The 18,133-nt window shown below is 54.3% G+C and overlaps 2 protein-coding genes across 3 annotated transcripts; one reads left to right on the forward strand and one right to left on the reverse strand.

Annotated features, from left to right (window-relative positions):
• The first annotated feature begins 173 nt into the window (after positions 1–173).
• PABPN1 (poly(A) binding protein nuclear 1) lies at positions 174–5,861 on the forward strand. The gene is made up of 7 exons (XM_090055379.1): positions 174–332; positions 662–776; positions 1,361–1,428; positions 1,516–1,622; positions 1,777–1,864; positions 4,324–4,472; positions 4,969–5,861. Exons 1-7 carry the CDS (start codon positions 228–230, stop codon positions 5,006–5,008), a joined length of 672 nt encoding a protein of 223 aa, XP_089911505.1. The 5' UTR covers positions 174–227; the 3' UTR covers positions 5,009–5,861.
• On the reverse strand, positions 5,042–17,853 carry EFS (embryonal Fyn-associated substrate). Of its 2 annotated transcripts, none has more exons than XM_090055378.1 (7): positions 17,662–17,853; positions 15,220–15,403; positions 14,303–14,596; positions 14,065–14,163; positions 13,455–13,952; positions 12,477–12,578; positions 5,042–12,317 (listed from the first exon to the last, which is right to left on the reverse strand). In XM_090055378.1, exons 2-7 carry the CDS (start codon positions 15,223–15,225, stop codon positions 11,895–11,897), a joined length of 1,422 nt encoding a protein of 473 aa, XP_089911504.1. In that variant the 5' UTR covers positions 15,226–15,403; positions 17,662–17,853; the 3' UTR covers positions 5,042–11,894. The 2 variants fall into 2 exon arrangements, with proteins under 2 accessions (XP_089911504.1, XP_089911503.1); XM_090055377.1 differs by having other exon boundaries at positions 12,477–12,581.
• Between the last annotated feature and the right edge of the window lie 280 nt (positions 17,854–18,133).

The raw sequence follows: 18,133 nt of genomic DNA on the forward strand, positions 1-18,133 counted from the left end.
CGGCGGCGGGCGGGGCGGGGGAGCCTGCGGCCTTCGGCAACGGGCCCGGCGGGGCGGAGGCGGTGGCGGCGGCGGCGGCGGCGGCCGGGGCGGGCGGCGGCCGCGGCGCCGAGGACGACGACGAGGACGAGGACGAGGAGCTGCTGCTGGCGGCGGCGGCCGGGGGGGGCGGCGCGGGGGGGGGCCGGGGCGGGGGAGCGCGGGGCGGCGCCGGGGGCGGCCCGGTTATGGCTTCCACTGGGCACCCGCGCCCGCACGGTCCCGGCGAGGAGCTGGAAGAGGAGGCGGGGCTGGGCGAGGGTGACGCGGGGGACTCCGCCATCGAGGACCCGGTGAGACGTCACGTGGGGCGCGAGGGGGAGGGGCGCTGGGCTGGAGTGGCCAATAAGGGAGGGTTGTGCTGCGGTGGGGGGGGGGGGGGGGGGGGGGGGGGGGGGGGGGGGAGGGTGTAAAGGACCAGGTCGCAGTGCATGGGTCATGGTGGGGTGAGGAAGGGCATCACATGGGGCAGTATGGGGGTCATGTGGGAGTGAGGGGGGCATCGTGGCCAATCAGAGGGTGGTGGGGAGCAGGGTTAAGAGGATCCCATGGGTCAGGGTTGGGGATCCAGGGTAGGCAGAAGGGGAGGGGGGACTAGACCAACCCTGGCACCTCCCTGCAGGAACTAGAAGCTATCAAGGCCCGGGTCCGAGAAATGGAGGAGGAGGCTGAGAAGCTGAAAGAGCTGCAGAATGAAGTGGAGAAGCAGATGAACATGAGCCCCCCACCGGGCAACGGTAAGCGTGCCAGTCCCACTTCCCCAAGTGCTGCTGTTTGAGCATTGGGACCTGCCAGCCCAGGGTAGCTCAGCAATCAGTCTGGTGCCATCGTGTTGACCCTTTACCTCCTCCTGTCTACTGCTCTGTTTTCTGATCCGTGCTCCATCCCCTGCCCTGCTTTCTATTTCCAGCCCCATCAGCCTGTCTCTGCTTTCCAATCCCTGCCTTGTGCTCCTTTGGTCACTCTTCCTTCTGGTTCCTGCCCCACACCCTTTGACTGCTCTGCTCTGCCTTCTGTTCCCTGCCCTCCCTGTCACTGCACTGCCTGTCTCTTTTGTGCCCTGCCCTGACTCGCGTGGCTTCTCATGTCCCTTTTGGCACGTGCTCACCCCTGGCACGAGTCTCATATCAGCCCCATTGCATTCTTGTAGGTTTTGCACCAACTCCCTGTTGTTTGCCTTGTCCTGGTTTCTTTTGAGCCAGCTGCCTTGGAAACTGCAGGGTTGGTGACGGATTGGGGGAGAACATGCGTCTTGCAAGGGAAATCTGGCTCATGATACCCCCTGTTGCTAACTCCCTGCTTTGTGCCTTCCCTCCCTCAGCTGGTCCGGTCATCATGTCTTTGGAGGAAAAAATGGAGGCTGATGCCCGGTCCATATACGTGGGCAATGTAAGCATGGGGCTATGTGCGGAGGAGAGTGTCGGTGGACCCTGGGCCCAGTTTCTCAACCTCATACCCCCTCCACTCTTCCCACAGGTAGATTATGGGGCAACTGCTGAAGAATTAGAAGCCCATTTCCATGGCTGCGGCTCTGTCAACCGTGTCACCATTCTGTGTGACAAGTACAGCGGGCACCCCAAGGGGTGAGTAGGGATTGCTCTGGGGGTTGGGTGACCCTGGGAGGTGCTGGAAAGGAGCCCTGCCCTATGTAACCCAAGGCCAGATGTTTTTTTGAAGGGTGTAATATCTAGGACCATGCCTCCCCCTCTGAATACTTATGTTTTCCCTATCTCACAGGTTTGCCTACATCGAGTTCTCTGACAAGGAGTCTGTACGGACATCAATGGCGCTGGATGAATCCCTGTTCAGAGGCAGACAGATCAAGGTGAGCCTCTGATCCCTGCTATCTAGGACTCACCAGGTCCTTGGCATCTATAATCCATGTCCCCCAGAGCTAAGATCTTCTGAGAGGATGAACTGCCATTTGTGGGGTCTGATTGTATGTCAGCTGAGCCCTATGTTGTGTTTCATGCCGTTCGAGGGGCACTGGTGCTGGCTAATGGCCTCCATTTGGTCTTCCCCCTTTTTACCGTATTTACCCAAATCTAAGATGACCTGAATTTAAAATGACCTTTTAATTGGATTCTGTATATGGAAATTTTATGAATTTATTGTAATTTTCCCAGTAGAGAATCTAATTATTGGAGGGTTGTTTTTCAGTTTGTTCCATGTCACTGATACAGCAGGGAAAGCAGTGGCTTGGGTTCAGAACAAGGAGCAATTAGTCTCAAAATGCAGGAAGGACAGTTTAGGTTGGATATTAGGAAAAACTTTCTCACCAGCAGCATAGTAAAGCAGGCGGGGGAATAGGTTACCTACAGCGGTGGTGGAATCTCCGTCCTTGGAGGTTTTTAGAGACCTGGGTAGACAAAGCCTTGGGTGGCATGATCTAGTTGGGCTGGTCTTGTTTTGAGCAGGGGATTGGACTATGTGACTTTTGTAGTTTCTTTCAGCCCTCATTTTCTATGATTTAGGTGGTCTGTTCCCCTTCCCCATCCCCCTCCTTTGCTGTCAGGTGCTGCTTAGGCTCTGTTTCCTCCCAGTGCTGTTGACTTGCCAGGCAGGGGACAGCGTTTCCATGGGCTCTGCCTAGGAAGGAAACTAGCCAGAGCTGAGCTGTGCCTCACAGTGTGTTGTGCAAGGGTGCAGAAGCTGCTGAGGGAGGGACAGATAGTTGCTGTGGGTCAGAGTCAGAACTGCGGCAGCCACCTGTACCCATCCCATCCTGTCTGCCTCCCGTCCATCCACCCCACCCCCATCTTTGTATGCAAATCTAAGATGGGCTTTTCTCCCCATGCTATTGGGGAGGGAAGGGGGAGTAAATACAGTAACTTGGGACCTGAACTCCCATCACTGGTTCTCTTGTTTCTTGTCCTTCATTTATTAGGTTGTTATAGGCCTTTTAATGACAAACCAGGGGGGCTTGTCACTTCTCAGCACCAACACAGCAAAAGCCCTATGTAGATAAGCAGGCAAAGGTGTGATAGGATCTGATGTGTAATCCCCACAGTCACACTTCTTGCTGGCATACTGCACTTGTGTGATAGGAGGTGTGATGGTTGAACTGAGGATCATATTCTATCATGCTCTACTGATGCAGGGAGAGCCTGAAGTTGTGATGCTGGGAGCCCTGTCAGCTGATTATAACCTAACCCCAAGGCTCCTGCCCCAAGGCTGGGAGCCCTGTCAGCTGACCCAGGTTCCCATGGTGCATCCATGTGTCTGAAGTTTTCCCCATAGCTGAGAGAACAAGTCAGTTGATCAGACTCCCAGCCTCAGAGGTGTGCTCTGGGGCATGGGGTCTCAGCTCTGCTGCACGTTCAGTTCATGTCATGATAGGAACCAGCCCCAAAGTTATTGCACATTTTTTGTGGAATAACATTGTGGTTTATTCCTCATTTTACCTTGTCATTTAATTGCATTCATTTGTGGACAAGTATCAACTTAAGTGATTAATGTAACGTGTGCCAGGGGCTGAGTAGACCTATCTCACACAGCAACCAAGAGTAGATGGGGGGAGACTGAACAGGGCATGTCCCCCTCCCTGCTCCTCTTCTTCCTGCACCTGCCCCAATCTACTGTTTAACACCAGCTGATGGACCTTTTATTTGAGGATTAGTCCGGTCCCCTTTTTGAGCTGGGTTAAACTCGCAGCCTTCCCTTACCTCTCATGGCAAGAACTTCCCTGGCTGAGTTGCTCACAGTGTGAAAAATAATTCTCTCTGGCTAGTTTTAAATCTGCTACCCAATAGCATCCCATGCACCAGTGCAGGCTGGGGACTGACTAGCCAATCAGCAGCTCTGCAGAAAGGGACTCGGGAGTGACTGTGGACACTAAGATAAATATGAGCCAACAGAAGACTGAGAGGGGATTTAATAGTAGCCTTCAACTACCTGAAGGGGTGTTCAAAAGAGGATCAAACTGTACTGTTTTTAGAGATGGGAGATGACAGAGCAACAGTTTCAAGTTGCAGCATGGGAGGTTGAGGTAGGATATTAAGAAAAACTTTCTCACCAGGAGGGTGGTGAAGCACTGGAACAGGTCACCCAGAATCTCCATCCTTGGAGGTTTTTAAGGCCCGACTCAACAGAGCCCTGGCTGGGCTGATGTAGTTGGGGCTGGTCCTGCTTTGAGCAGAGGTTTGGAGTAGATGCAACCTCCTCAGGTCACCTCCAGCCCTCATTTTCTATAATTCTATGATGCTTTAGGATATGAGCTGATATTAGGCTTCAATTTGCTGTCCCCTGCCTCGATTCCTCTGATCTCTTCTTTCTGACATCCAGGTGATCCCCAAAAGAACCAACCGCCCTGGCATCAGCACAACAGACCGTGGCTTCCCCCGGACCCGGTACCGAGGCCGTGGCTCTGGCTACAGTAGCTCCCGGGCCCGGTTCTACAGCGGCTACAGCAGACCCCGCGGGCGCGCGTACAGGTCCGGCAGGGCAAGCCAGGGGGGCCCAGCCCACTTGGGCTTTCTCTCTAGCTCTGGGAGGGTAGTGGGGGAGGGGATGGGTGCCAGGACCCCTGGGTTCCTGTCTGACTGTGGGAGAGGAGTGAGGTTGAACTGGGAGCCAGGATTCTTGGGTTCTATCCCAGCTGCAGGAAGGGCATGTGGGAGTGGCAAGTTAGAAACATCCCAGGGAGGCTGGGACCTAGGACTCCTGGGTTCTGGCCCAACACAGGGAAGGCAGAGGGCCGGGCTGGGTTAGAGTAAGAGAGGCCAGCACCCTGGACACCTGGGTTGCATCCCAGCTTCGCAAGGGAAGTGGGCGTTGTGGGGAGCCTGGTTCTAGAAGCACCTGCTCTGTGAAAGGAAGGGCCCATTGCTGGAAGTCGGGGCTCCTGCCTTCTCTGGCACATTCTTGTCTCTTCCCATTCTCTGTTTTCTACTCCTCTGTTAACCCGTTCCCTTGTTCTTCTCTTCGCAGGGGCCGGGCTAGAGCGACCTCATGGTATTCCCCTTACTAAAAAAAAAAAAAAATAGAGGTGTTCTTTAGGAAGGACAGAAAAAAAAAAAGGAAAAAAAAAAAGAAGAATGTGACAATGATGGAAAAAAAAAAAATACTGTGGGGAGGGCACAGCTGTCTGCATTGAGCCAGGGCTGCGCTCACGGGCCTGGGGCGGGGGGCATGGCCGCCCGCGCGCTTCACTCCTCTTCTCTGCCCTCCCTAGACACCCCCCTCTGTCTCTTGCCCCCTACTTCCCTGCGGGCTGAGAAATTGGGAGGGTAGCTCCCGCTGCCTGCAGGGTTTTTCCTTCCCCCCCCGCCACCTCAGCAGCCTGCATGTCTTGATGCCTCCCCACCACACACGTCTTTCTCTTCCTGTTCTTCCAGTTCTCTGGGGGTCCCACAGAGTGTGTGGAGGGGTGGGGGCTGGGGGGGAGAAGGGCCTGGCTGTCCCCTGACACCGGCTCTGTCGCTTCCCATATGTTCTTTCTTTAACCCTCTCCCTGCCAGCACAGGGAGGGTCTCAACTCCTTTCTCTCCTGTTTGTCATTTGCTTTCCCCCCTCCCCCAGCCCCATCAGGCTGGGTGGGACAGTGGCATACAGCCACCCCTCCCTCACTGACTTGTTCATTCCCTCCCCTTTTCCCCTCATGCCCTGACTGAAGAGGGTGGCACCTGCCCCATGTCCCCCTGCACTCTCCTTCCGCTCCTCCCCACCCTTTACTGCTGCATTCCCTCTTTCCCTGGGGTGGGCTGTGTTACATGCTGTATTTGAGTGTCTTTATCTTTGCAGGTGTCTTTAGCCTTGAAGGAATCTTCAAGCGCCAGGAAGCTCTTGAGACCAGATTAAAATATTTTTTTCAGAGGGGGGGGAGTAGGGCGGGAGTCTGTGGGAGAAGAATAATTTTGGGGGTGCTGCTTTTTTTTTTCCCCTCCCCCCTCCCTGACTTATTTTTATTTCCAGGCTGGGGGAGGGGAAGGGCTGGGGGGGAAGAGGGAGGAAGAAAATAGAAATTAAAAAAAAATGTTAAGAGGGCAGGAAAAAAAAATAAAAGATGTTTTTGGAAGAAAGACTAGTGCCCAGACGTGTAGATTTGGATGCTTTGGTGTCTTGGTCAAGGCTGGGTGGCAGCACTTATGGGTTTTCGGTAATGGCTATAAACAGCTCTGCAACAGGTACTTGCATCTCAGCCTGGGGTGGGAGGAAGCTCTGAGAAATAAAGGCAGCAAAGGAACTTGGTTTGGATTTGAGATGGGGCTCAAATGTGGAAGCAACAAAAAACGACTTGAGGCAAAACATGAATGCCCTTAAGGAGATTCCCAGCCTGAGCAAGAGGGAAATGCTGACCTAGTGCAGCTGATTGAAACTTCAAGCAGGCTGTTCAGGAGTGAGCAGTGGGTCTACATGGACAACAAGAGATCACCAGCAAGGAGGGAGCCCTTCTGCGGTTAAGGAGCAGGCCTGAGCCTTGCTTAGGAACTTGATCAAAAAATCCTTTGGGTGATTAAGCAAGAACCAGGAGGGCAGAAGTGAGGCCCTGTACGCTGAAGACGGCATGGAGATGGATGGTAACTTGGACATGGTCCCAGAGGTGAACATGTCCTTTTCCTCTTTCAATAGGGATGAAGAGGTAGCTGAGGAGCTAGGTGATTTGAGGGCATGAATTACAGAAATTGCAAATTAATCAAAGGTGGGAGCAAAAGGCTTCCAGAGTGCTGCCTGTGGGGGCTGTGGTGGGAAGGAAGGTGCTGTACCTTCTGTTCATTCAAAGGCATATATGGTCCTGTTTACATGCAAGAGTTATTCTTGACTACTGGGTGCAGTTCTGGTCTCCACATCTCTGAAAGGATGTAGTAAAATTAGAAAAGGTCTGGAGAAGGACAACCAAAATGATCAAGGCCCTGGAGCAGTTCCCATACCAGGAGAAACAAAGTAGGCTTGGACTCTAGTTTGGAAAGAAGGCTGAGGAGAGGGCCTATAAAATCAGGAAAGTTGTGGACCAAGTGAACAGGTAACTTGTTCAAGTGACAAGATACCACTGCAATGAGTAGAGGACAGGTTTAAAACCTAAAAAGGGGGTTTTTTTTGTTTGCTTGTTTTTACACAATGCCTAGTTAACCTGTGTAATTCATTGCTGCAGGATGTGGTTGAAGCAGATAGCAGAGCCAGGTTCAAAAAAGGACTAAACTAACTGAAGGTAGATAAACATGTTAGTTGGAGATGTTTCTTGTATCTAAGCCAATAATGGAGGGCATGAACAGTCCTATCTTGTTCAGTGCCCTTCAACCTTCAGTTCTGTTGGAGACTGGATGCTGGGCTGTATGAACTGTTGGATTTCCGTTCCAGAATAGTGATAGAGCAGTGACTCCTTTAGCACTGGGTAGTTTTCCTTTCGGGGCAAAAGCGAACATAGCATCTTTCTTTGTTTTTGTGGGAAGGGAAGTGCCAAGGTTTTGATTCTGAGTTTTTTGCTGAAACCATTGACCAAAAATGGCAGGGATGGGGGAATTTAATCCTAGAGGTACTCCAGCAGGTGACATGGAAAGTTGTTAGGTAGAGGATGGTCACCAGCATGTTCCTTGGAGATCTAGGGATCTCTATTGTAGAGCACAATTCCTAGTTTGGAGGCCTTAAACTTCAAGAATAGCCAGATTAGGAAGTCCAGCACAGTGTGTTAAAAATGATTTAATGGACCTGAAAAGTAAGACTGAGGAAAGCTTGTAAGGGTTAGGGTGATTTAGTCAGGAGAAGAGGCAATGGGAGGTTTGATAAATCTTCAGATACCTGATGGGTGATTACAGAGATGATCTTTTCTCTATGGCTGTAGGGCACAGAACTGGGAGCATTGGCCTCAGTTGTCCCTGTTGCACTTGGAGGTTGCAGACAAGAAAGTTTATGATAATGAGGGTGGTCATGATGAGAGGGGGTGGGATCTCCATCCCTAGAAATGTTCAAGAGCAGGTTAGAGATTCTGTTGCAATGGTTGAGTCAGGGATGAACCTGTCTTGAGCAGAAGGCTGGACTAGATAATGCAAGTGTCACATGGGGTCATACCAGTGGTCCATCTAGGCCAATAGCCTGTTTCCAGCAATGGCAGAAGTGGATGCTATATTGAACTGGATATCTCTATAGTGTGATCTGTGCCCTTTTCAGTACCCTTCCTGGTGATTTTCAGAAGGTGTCTTGATGCCCACCTTGCTGGGATCATCTGACCCCAGTGGTCTTTTCTGCCTAAATCCAGGGGGACTGGACCTGATCTGTAAGGTCTCTTCCAGCCCCTAACAACTATGAAACTGAAAGATTCTGGAGGAAGTGTCTCTAACCATTCTGTACAGTAGCTGCTGATTGATCCACCATCCATGGTCCAGTCCCTAGTTGAACCTGACTCTGCTCTCTGCCTCCACCCCTTCCTGTGGCAACAAATTCCAGAAGTTAACTATCTGTTGCATAAAAAGACTTTCTCTTGCTAATTTTAAACCTCGCTCCTCCGCATGTCAACGGGTGCCCCTTGGTTTTAGTGTTCTGGGACTCAGTGAACAAATTTCCCATTCACTTGGTCCACACCCTTCGTGATACTATAGAATCATGATATTTTTATAGATGACCTTGCAAGGTCCCATCCAGCTGTCCTTTTCCATGATCCTGTGATGTTTTTAACAGTGAGCTTGGCCTTTGAACTAAGTATGTTCTTGTGATGATCTCACAAGGTCTCTTCCAGCCCTAAACTGTAAGTCTGTGAATCTGAAATGTGAGACCACAAGAAGACTGCAGTTGTCACACAGGAAGGTTTACAACCTGGCTGTAGGAGGAGAGCAGAGTTCAATTTGAAGTCATGCCCTTGGGGACCAGTAACGGGGATTTCTGAGGAAGAGAGGGACCATAGGATGACTGTGAGCCACGAATATTAAGCAGCCCACCCCACCCATTGGGCATGTCAAGTCGGGTGTATTCAGTACTGCCAAAGTGATACTTCATAGCCATTAGCCATTGACAAGGTGCTATGAGCTGTTCTGTTTTTCCATATTTTTTTAAAAAAAAAATTGAACTGGGGCAAATACAAAGAAAGGCCCCAGAGATGGCAAAGGGAAGGGAGATCTCTCCTTATCAAACAGCTTTGGAGGGACTCTGACACCAGATGAATTGGCAACAGGTACATTTGCTACGGGAAACAAGGCTTTTTGGTACAACATGGAAATGGGGCCTTCCAAAGCCCAGCAATAGTGGTAATGAGATTGAAGTGTTTCTAGGTTTACCTGAATGGGTTTAGAGAAGGGATGGTTTGCTTGCACAGGGACTTCAGGCTTAATGTCTATGAGACAGATTTGTTTTCCCTGGGTTTGGTTGTAGCTTGGTGGATGTCTGGTTATCCGTGGGTTCAGGCCATTAGTTGGTTACCAGTTCCGGTTCAGAAGGAATTTCCTCCCTACCCTCAATGGTGCTTAGACTCATAGAAAATAAGGGTTGGAAGGGACTTCAGGAGCTAGCACCTAGTCTAACCCCCTGCCGAAGGCAATTCTTGAAGAAGGGCCTTCTGTCTCCCAAAGCTTGAAACATTTCTCCCAACTTATTGCTCCAGTCTAGCGCCAAGAATCCCTTCATCTTCTTAGTTCTTGGACCACTGGTGCCAACGTCACTCCAAGCGTACCACTGACTTGGGAGCTTTGCCATGCCCAATGTTGGGGGTTTCATCTTGTTTGGCGCTGAGGTTCCTGACCATTTAAACCCCACCCCTCCAAAAACCAACAAAACCCACTACTTCCTGTCTTGAGGACACTTTGGGGTCAGTGTGATGGCCGTATTTGGGGGTTGGGAACAGCATAGTGGTATTTTTGCATTCTGTAGATCAGGGTATGCTCCTTTGAAAATTGCTAGTAAGTTATCTGCACGGGTAGGTAGCAGGACCCTTGTCTTGACCTGTTGCTGGTGGGTGTGTTGGGTCATTTGGAGGGATTTAGTTTTGGGCAGTCCTTGGATTAGAGGTGGTTGGTGGCCTCCAGGCATAGCCTTGATGACTGTGGAGATGCCCCACAAACCTACTGTCATGCTGTGCCACTTACACTCCAGATCCCTCCCAAGGCCTCCCCATGACAGTCCCCCTGGCACTGGGTGGCTTGTGATGGGGAATTAAAGGCATGGGGAGGGGTGGATGCTACCTCCACCTCATGGGAACATCTCTGGGATGGACTCCTCTGGTCTCCCTTGCTGCCTCCATCCTGCTAATGACCAGACTGCCCCTTCCCCAAATCCTGGGTCCCCCCACCAAGCCCCATCCTTCAATCTGGTCCCCTCATATGCTCTCAGCTTCTTGGGGGTGGCTGGGAGGGTCCCCCAGGCTCTCAATCCAAACTTGGGGTCATTTCTTTTAATTAATTTATTATTTACAAACCTAGAAAAAATATTTCCTGAGAGAAAGGAGGAGGGGTTGAGACAAACCTTTGGGGGCAATGAATTTCCTGCTGTCAGCTGTGGGGGCAGCCAGGAGTTTTCCACAATCCTCTTGCATCCCCCCAGAAGCCTCTGGGCCTCCCCTGATTCCTCCCCCAACATTAGCCCCTTCCCTGGGTTGTTCTTGTCTCCTGTTTTTCTATGATCCTCTGCTCCCTGCTGAAAACACCATCCTCTCATGGTCCTTTGCATCTTCTTGGCATTGGCTCCCCCCTCCCCCTCCCACGATCCTTTGCTGCTTCTTGCCATTGGTTGTTTTACTATAGCATTCTGGTTTCTCCTGGCCTTGGCCAATGTCCCATGAACCCCTACTTCCTCTTGGCATTGGCCATTCTCCCATGATCCCTTGCTTCTTTCTCATATCTCAATTCTTTGGTATTGCCCTGACACCCCAAATTCTAGGAGGGTCCCTAGCTTGGGAGGGTCCATCAATAGGGGTCCAGAGCTTTCAGTATAGAAAGTATGGTGCTCATGACCCTACAAGTAGGGTCAGTGATTTCTGAGAGCAGAGGTCACAGGGCTCTTTGGTTTGGAGCACAGCAGGTGAGCATGTGGGAGGGGCTGCTGGAGATGGTGATGGGGCGGGGTGGGGGTCACTGATTCAGGTGCAGAGGGGAATGGTCAAATACTTTTGTGGGTCAAAGGACCTACATTAGGGGTCAGTGATCAGAGCAGGGATCAGAGGTTACAGTTAGGTTGGAACACTGGATATGAGGCAGGGGTCAGAGGTCACTTGGTAGAGTTTGAGATCCCATGAGCATCTTTTTCTTTGGGAATGCCTGGGGGGTGGGGGGAATCGGAGGTCACAGGGCAGTGATGATTGGGGAGTTCAGGAAGGGCTCAGCTCTCAAGTGGAGGTGAGTGTCCTGGCTTTTGGGGCATGGAGATGTCACTAGAGGTCAAAGGGCGGAGGTCAGGCAAGCACCATTGTCCATCAAGGCACTGGCCAGCACTGGAGATCACAAGGCAGGGGTCAAAGTGTGTCAGAGAAGGTCATATGTCCTGGGTACTGGGATGGCTCCAGAGGGCAGGCTGCAGGGGGCACTGAGATGACCTCAGTGCTTAGATTTCAGGGTCCAGAGGTCAGGCCGTGAGGCAATGCAGATCAAAGGTCAGAGCTTTGCAGGGGGTGGGAACTGATTTCACATCAGGGGTCAGAGTTCAAGGCAGCAGGACCTCTAGGGGGGTATGGATGTGATGCCCATGGTCAGAGGCCAAGTGAGTGGTGTTGCCCACAGGCACCTAAATGGAGTTGAAGGTCAGAGGCCAGAGATCCAGCACACTGGGGTCAGAAGTCAGGCCAGCGGCACCTTTCAGCGGAGACAGATGTGATACCAGAGGTCCAGCACGCTGAGCTCATACCAAGGGTCAGAGGTCAGAAGTCAGGTCAGTGGCCCTGGTTGAGCCAGAGGTCAAAGACAAAGTGAACTGATGCCACTGGAAGTTAAAGGTCAGCAGGGTCAGGAGGGCGCCAGTGCCCCCAGCAGGCTGGTGAAGGCCAGGGCACGGCGGGCCAGCTCGGCCACACGCTGGCGGAGCAGGCGGGCGGCAGAGGCAGAGGGGTAGCTCAAGGCAGCCCCCTTGACAGCCAGCACAGCCTCACGTAGCGCTTGGCACAGTGACCCGGCTGCGGCACCCACGTGGGCTCGCACTGGTGCAGAGGAGGCCAGGCGGGCCAGCGTGTCTCCTACAAACACCAGCTTGTGCGCTGTGACGATGACGCGTTTGCCATGTGGCACAAAGGCACTGGGCGGTTCCTGGGCCTCGGCACTGGTCAGCAGGGCTGCCATGGCTGCCTGCAGCGCTGTGTAGTGGCCCTGGCACTGCCCTGCGTAGAACTGCAGCAGCTGCACGTCCTCGGGGCCAGGGCGCGGCACCTCCTCCTGCAGGGGTGGGGAGGGGATCAGGCCCACTCACATGCAACCCAGATGTCTGGAAGGTCCCTCACCCACTCAGCTGGGAGTGGGACCCAGGTATCCAGGAGGTTACCATGCATCTTGTCCACAAATGGGACCCAGGTGTCTGGGGAGGGCATCTCCTACCTCCTCCTTCGGTAGTGGGGGGGTCTCAGGTTTGATCCCAGGTCCCGGCAAGTCCTTGGGGGTGGGTTGGTCCATATTCAGGGGCTGGGATCTGTTTGTACCCTGCTGGGATGAGAAATGGGGTGGAAAATCCTGGTCAGAGGTTGGGGACATAGACTATGAGAATGAGGGGTCACACTGGGACAGGGTAAAGGTCATAGGACAGGGCAAAAGTTAGTGTAGGTCATAGTGCAAAGGTAGTAGGGCAGACCACAAAGCTGGGTTAGTGGCCAGAGGTCAGGTTGGCAGTCAGACTTAGAGGTAGGGGGTGCATCTCAGGCCCAGGTTGGCCTGAGGGTCAGAGGTGAAGGGTCATGTAACCACAGTCAGAGTGGTGGGAGGGTCAAAGGTCCCAGGCTGTGTGGGTTGGAGGTCAGTGGTCACGCACTTGGGACCAGATTACCTTGAGGGTTGGGAGTCAGAGATTGCAGGCCCAAATTGCTGTGATGGTTGGAGGTCAGGGGACATGAGCTTAGGTTGGTACAAGGGTCAGAGGTCATGGAGCCAGGTCTGGATTGGCATGAGGGTCGAAGGTAAGGGGACATTGGCCCAGGTTGGTATGAGGGGCGGAGGTGAGCAGTCATGTAACCATGTATATGTTGTTCAGAGGTTAAAAGACCAGATGTAATAGGCATGGGGTCATGAACACAGGCCTAAGTTGGCTTGAGGGTCAGAAGCCAGGGCCAAGACTGGCATGAGGAGCAAAGGTCAGAGGTCACAGCTCCAAGTTGGAGCGCAGGTCAGAAGCTAGGCATCCATGCCCCAGGATGGTGTGCTGGTTAGAGGTCAAGCCCCAAGTTGGCATGAGGGTCATGGGTACCAGGCTCAGCTTGGAGTGCAGGTCAGAAGATGGGGGTCACAGCCCTAAGTTGGCATGGGGGGTCAGAGGGCAAGGGTCATGACTCTAGGTGGGAGGTTGCAGGCCGTGGCCCCACTCACCTTGAGATGCACGTAGTCGTACTCGTCGGGCAGCCGGATACCCTCATACTCGTTGGGCCCATCACCCTCAGCCAGTCCTAGTGGGGTTAGTGGTGCAGCTGGGGCCGGGGGTGGGGGCAGGGGCCGGGCCTGTATGCTGCCAGAGCGCCGCGGGGCGCCAGGCGAGGGCAGGGCAGGCAGAGGCCGACGTGACAGGCTCTCAGCTGAGGGCAGCCGTGGCCTCCCCCCCTCGCCTAGTCCCAGCGCCCCCAGTGCCCGCTCTAGGGGTGGGGCTGGGGCAGGCACCGGGGGGGGCCCAGGCAGGTCATAGACACCCCCCTCGCCCCCCAGCACATCCTCAGGGGCTTCATACAGGTCGGGCAGGGCTGGGGCACGGCGCAGGGTGCCTGGGGGCGCCGCATAGGTCTCATCCTGCTCCCCCTCCTGCCCTTCAGGGCCCTCGCGGGTCGGGGGGAGGTCGTAGGGGGCCGAGGGCAGCGAGGAAGGCACGGCATACACCTGAGGGGTGAGGGGGTGGGTCAGCAGGTGAGGGGTGGGGCCATGCCCCCCTTCTGACTCCGCCTCCTCCCAGCACCCCTTCTTTCCCTCCTGTAACCCCCACAATTCTCACCTCCCCGGGGTCCCCATCCCGCCGGGCACCGCGGGGCACATTGTAGATGGCATCCAGGGGCAAGGGGCAGGGCCGGGCTGGTGGGGGCACCACGTACACCTGCAAGAGGCAGAGGTTAGTCAAAGGCCTGGACACTTGGGTCCCCTCAGTCCGGGTCTGGGGACAAGACATAGGGAGACCCTGGACACCTGGGTTCCCAGGCTGGGCTGGGGGCCCTCCTGGACACCTAGGTCCTCACCCCCTGCTCCTCCTCCTCCTTCTTGTCTTCCGGCGGTTCATGGTTGCGTCTCCCATGCCCCTCATGGAGGCTGGCACCGGCTGGGCTGGAGCTGGGGTCCAGGGGCCCAGGCTCGGGCAGCAGGCGAACGCGGTTGGCAGGCACAATGCCAGGCTGGCCGTGCAGGGCACAGAGGTGCCAGCCAGCTGGGCCTGGTGCTGCGGGCTGCAGCAGCACCAACAGGTCCCCCCGGCGGAAGGACAGCTCCTCGGGGCACTCAGCCACATTGTCATACAGCGCACGCGCCAGCCGGGCCTGCAGGGCAGGGGGTGTCACGGGGAGGGGGCAGGTTGGGTGAAGCTTTCCAGGGACCACAGAGATAGAGACAGGGATGCATGGAGGAGACCCCCCACCCCTCCCACATATGCACACACGAGTGCACACACACAACTCAGGAGTGCAGGCCTTAGACACACACCCACCCACACACAACTCAGGAGTCTGGGTGTACACCCACACACTCAGCACTTCCCCCAGCAGCCCAGGCTTCAGACACACATGCGTGCACACCCACTCCCACCAGGAGTGGGAGTCTTAAACATGCACACAACCCGGGAATTCATGTCTCACTCACTTCCTTAACACCAAGCTGTCCAGGTCTCTCTCTCTCATGCACACTCTCATGTTCACACTCTCTCACCCACGCATACCCAACTTGGGAGTCTGAGTCTTTCACGTGCACACATACAAAACTCAGGAATCTGGGTGTCTGTGTGTGTCTCTCTTCTCACGCCCCCTTCCCCCCCCCAGCATCCAGGACCCCCCTATCCCAGCCATGTACCCCCCAAATTCCAGCTCACACTCCCCCCTTCCCACCCGCTCAGGGCCCTGTCCCTGACCGTTACTCCCCGGCTCCCAGCCAGCAGCGTGGTACTTACACACATGCTGTCCTCCGCAGATCCAGCACTGGCAAGGAGCAGAAGAGCGGGGAACGAATGAATGAAAGGAGCAGAGGAAGGTAACGGCTTCCCCGTTACCTCCCTGTCAAGGCCTCTATTATTGCCCAGCCGGCGGGATGGTTCCGTCCTTCCTGCCACGGAGAGAAAGGAGGAGGAAGAAAGCCTGAAAGAAGGAGAAAGACAGAAATGGAGTGACGTAGAGGAGAAGAAAGCACCCAGTCTTCTGCAGGACGTCAAGGCCTCCCTTGATCCGAGCCGTTGGCTCATTGCCTTTGTGAGGGGCCCTGGGCATCCAGCTCCTCTCCTCTAAAAGCATTTGAATGCTAGGAGAAAATTCCTTCTTCCCAGGAGATTTGCCAAGAATATAAGATTTTTGGCCCGATGGACAACCCCAAAACCCAACAGCTCCCCCAAAAAACTTTCTTGGATTTACAATTTCCTCTGACATTGGGAAGGCAAAATCCCTGTAATTGTTCCACATTTTTTCCAGTGTGAAAACAGCCTGTCACCCACCCCTTCTTCCCCGAGCCAGGGGGACAGGCCCAAAGGCCAGGGAGGTCTGTGGAGAGGACTCAACACGTTTGAACAAGGCCGTGTTTTGCAATTGCATTTGCAAAGCAATTGCAAGGAGTTTGCAATCTTTCCTCCTCAAATACCAGCCGGGCTGGAGTCTACCCATGGACCCAACCCAGAGCAACGCCCAAGCCTTGAGGAGAAAGAACTGAGGACACAGGGGGAGGGCTGGAAAAGTCTTCCAACTTTTCCTTCCCCACCCCAGCTCCAACAAGTCAATCCAGAGCCTCCGAATCCAGCTATGCTCCAATAACTCAATGTTTGCCCTCTAATCCAGCTGCCGATGGGTCCTTGAAACAAATGGAAATGTCCAGAGGTTCTCCTAAAATAACCCGAGGTGTTTGCAAACTCCTTACACGGCTGGGGAAACTCTTGTTGTCGGGGGAAAAAAGCCAGAAGTTTGTGCAAAAACTAAACACTGAGTTGTGGGTGGGTTTTTTTCTTTTTTTTTTTTTTTGAGGGGGGGGCAGGGGTGGGGGTCAGTTACCGTCCCAAAACTGCAAGGTTTCTAAGCTGGAAGCAGGCCCTGCAGTCGGCCTATGGAAGGGGACGTGGAGAACTGTGGGTGGAGAAACACACCCTGGATTCTGGAGATGAAGAGGGGGGAGGGGTTTGTGTCCTGAAATTCAGGGTTTTTAATCAGTACAGGGAAGAGAAGAATTTACCAGTGTTGATGTCTGGCAGAGGAGCAAGTACAGAGAGCTCAAGAACTGAAGAGGTGATGGCAGCCACCGATAAGACCTGGGATTAATTGTCCAGTGGCCACACAATTCCAGGGTTCTCTGTTGGCCTGGGTGCTGTGGGGCCAGCCCTAGAGCTGGGCTCCCGATGGGGCCAGCCAACCCCTGGCACCAGAGGCGGATGAGCCCCAGCTTTGGGAACTGAGTCGGGGCACGGAGTTGAAGCTGGGGACACTTGTACACACGAGACTGACCCTGGGTAGAGAGGGAGGTAGCGAGGGAGAGTGTGGGGGATGGACAGGGGGATGTGGAGAGAGGGATGGATGGATGGATGGGGCTATGGGGGTGGGTGGATGGATGGATGAAAAGTGTGTGGGGATGGATGGGTTCATGGAGGGCATGTGGGGAAGGAAAAACATGGGCGCTACATGGGGATGGATGAGTGCATGGCAGCATGTAGGAAAGGAAGAATGGAAGGAAGGACATGGCTACATGGGGATGGATGGATAGGTGGGTGGGCTGATGGATGGTGGGGATGGACAGCTGGGAGCTATGGGGATGGATAGATGGTGTAAGTGGGGCTAGACAGACAGGCAGCAGTGTGCACGTGTGCGTGTGCACTTGCGCATGTGCAGAAAGACAAACAGGTGTGCACAGACAGCCCTTTGGATCTCTAACAGCTCAGCAGCACCCCCAAGGGGGACTGATGGATCCATTCGTAGGGAACCCTAGTGTCCCCAGCTCTTGTGACCAGCCATGTCTTGGGGTATCTCTCTTGGGGCACTTGCTCACCCCCTCACACCTGCTCACCCCCAGCCCGGGGCCAGGATCAAGGGGGGCAGATTCTAGGTTCTCCTTCATTTCCCTGTTCCTGCTTCCCCGCCTCAGCACCCAGTCCTGCAGCGTCCTCAGGCTGTCCTTTTTCCTTCTCCCTTCTTTGCTGTCCCCTTCACACTTCTTCCTTCTCTCCACCCCTTCAACGTGGCCAAAGTTTCTCTACTGCCTTCCTGCCGCCCTCCTGCCAGGCCCTGTCACTTTCTCCTCCTTTCCCTCCTTCCTTTCCTCCCCCCACCCCCAGACTCATCCTCCCTGTCTTTTTCACCCCCTCTGTCCCCACACTCCTCCCCTCCGCGCCTTGCATGCTCCCCGTCTTTCTTCGCCAACTTGCCTGGACTTTGTCTTCTCTTTCCCTCTTGGTTGGGTTGGGCTGCAGGGGGGGTTGGGTTTCTCTCCTCCTTTGTGTCTTTCCCGTTCTGTCTTTCCAGGGGCCTCCAATGTGCCAGAAAATCAAGTCCTTTCTTTCCTTCTTTTCTGTGTCTTTCTTTCTTTTCTTTCCCAGCCCTCTGGCAGGGGAGGAGGGAAGGGAGGAGAAGGGTGAGAAGGGATAGAATTACAGCCTGGTCTCATCCCACTCCCAGCCCTGGGTCCTAGCGACGCGGGCTGGGCTGTGCGGGGCAGGGGATGGAGAAAGCCCCTTGCTATGCTCTATGGGCCCAGGGGTGTTGGAAGCCCGGGTCAGCAGGGGACCCTGGGAGCCCCAGCCTGGAGACGTGGATCCCCAGAGGCAGCTTCCTCAAAAGAACCCAGGCATCCGAGCTCCCAGCTGCCTAGGAGACCTCCGTCCCATCCCAGAACTGGGA

The sequence above is a fragment of the Crocodylus siamensis genome, chromosome 6 (assembly GCF_052110815.1).
Source record: "Crocodylus siamensis isolate JL-2025a chromosome 6, ASM5211081v1, whole genome shotgun sequence".
Classification (NCBI taxonomy): domain Eukaryota; kingdom Metazoa; phylum Chordata; order Crocodylia; family Crocodylidae; genus Crocodylus; species Crocodylus siamensis.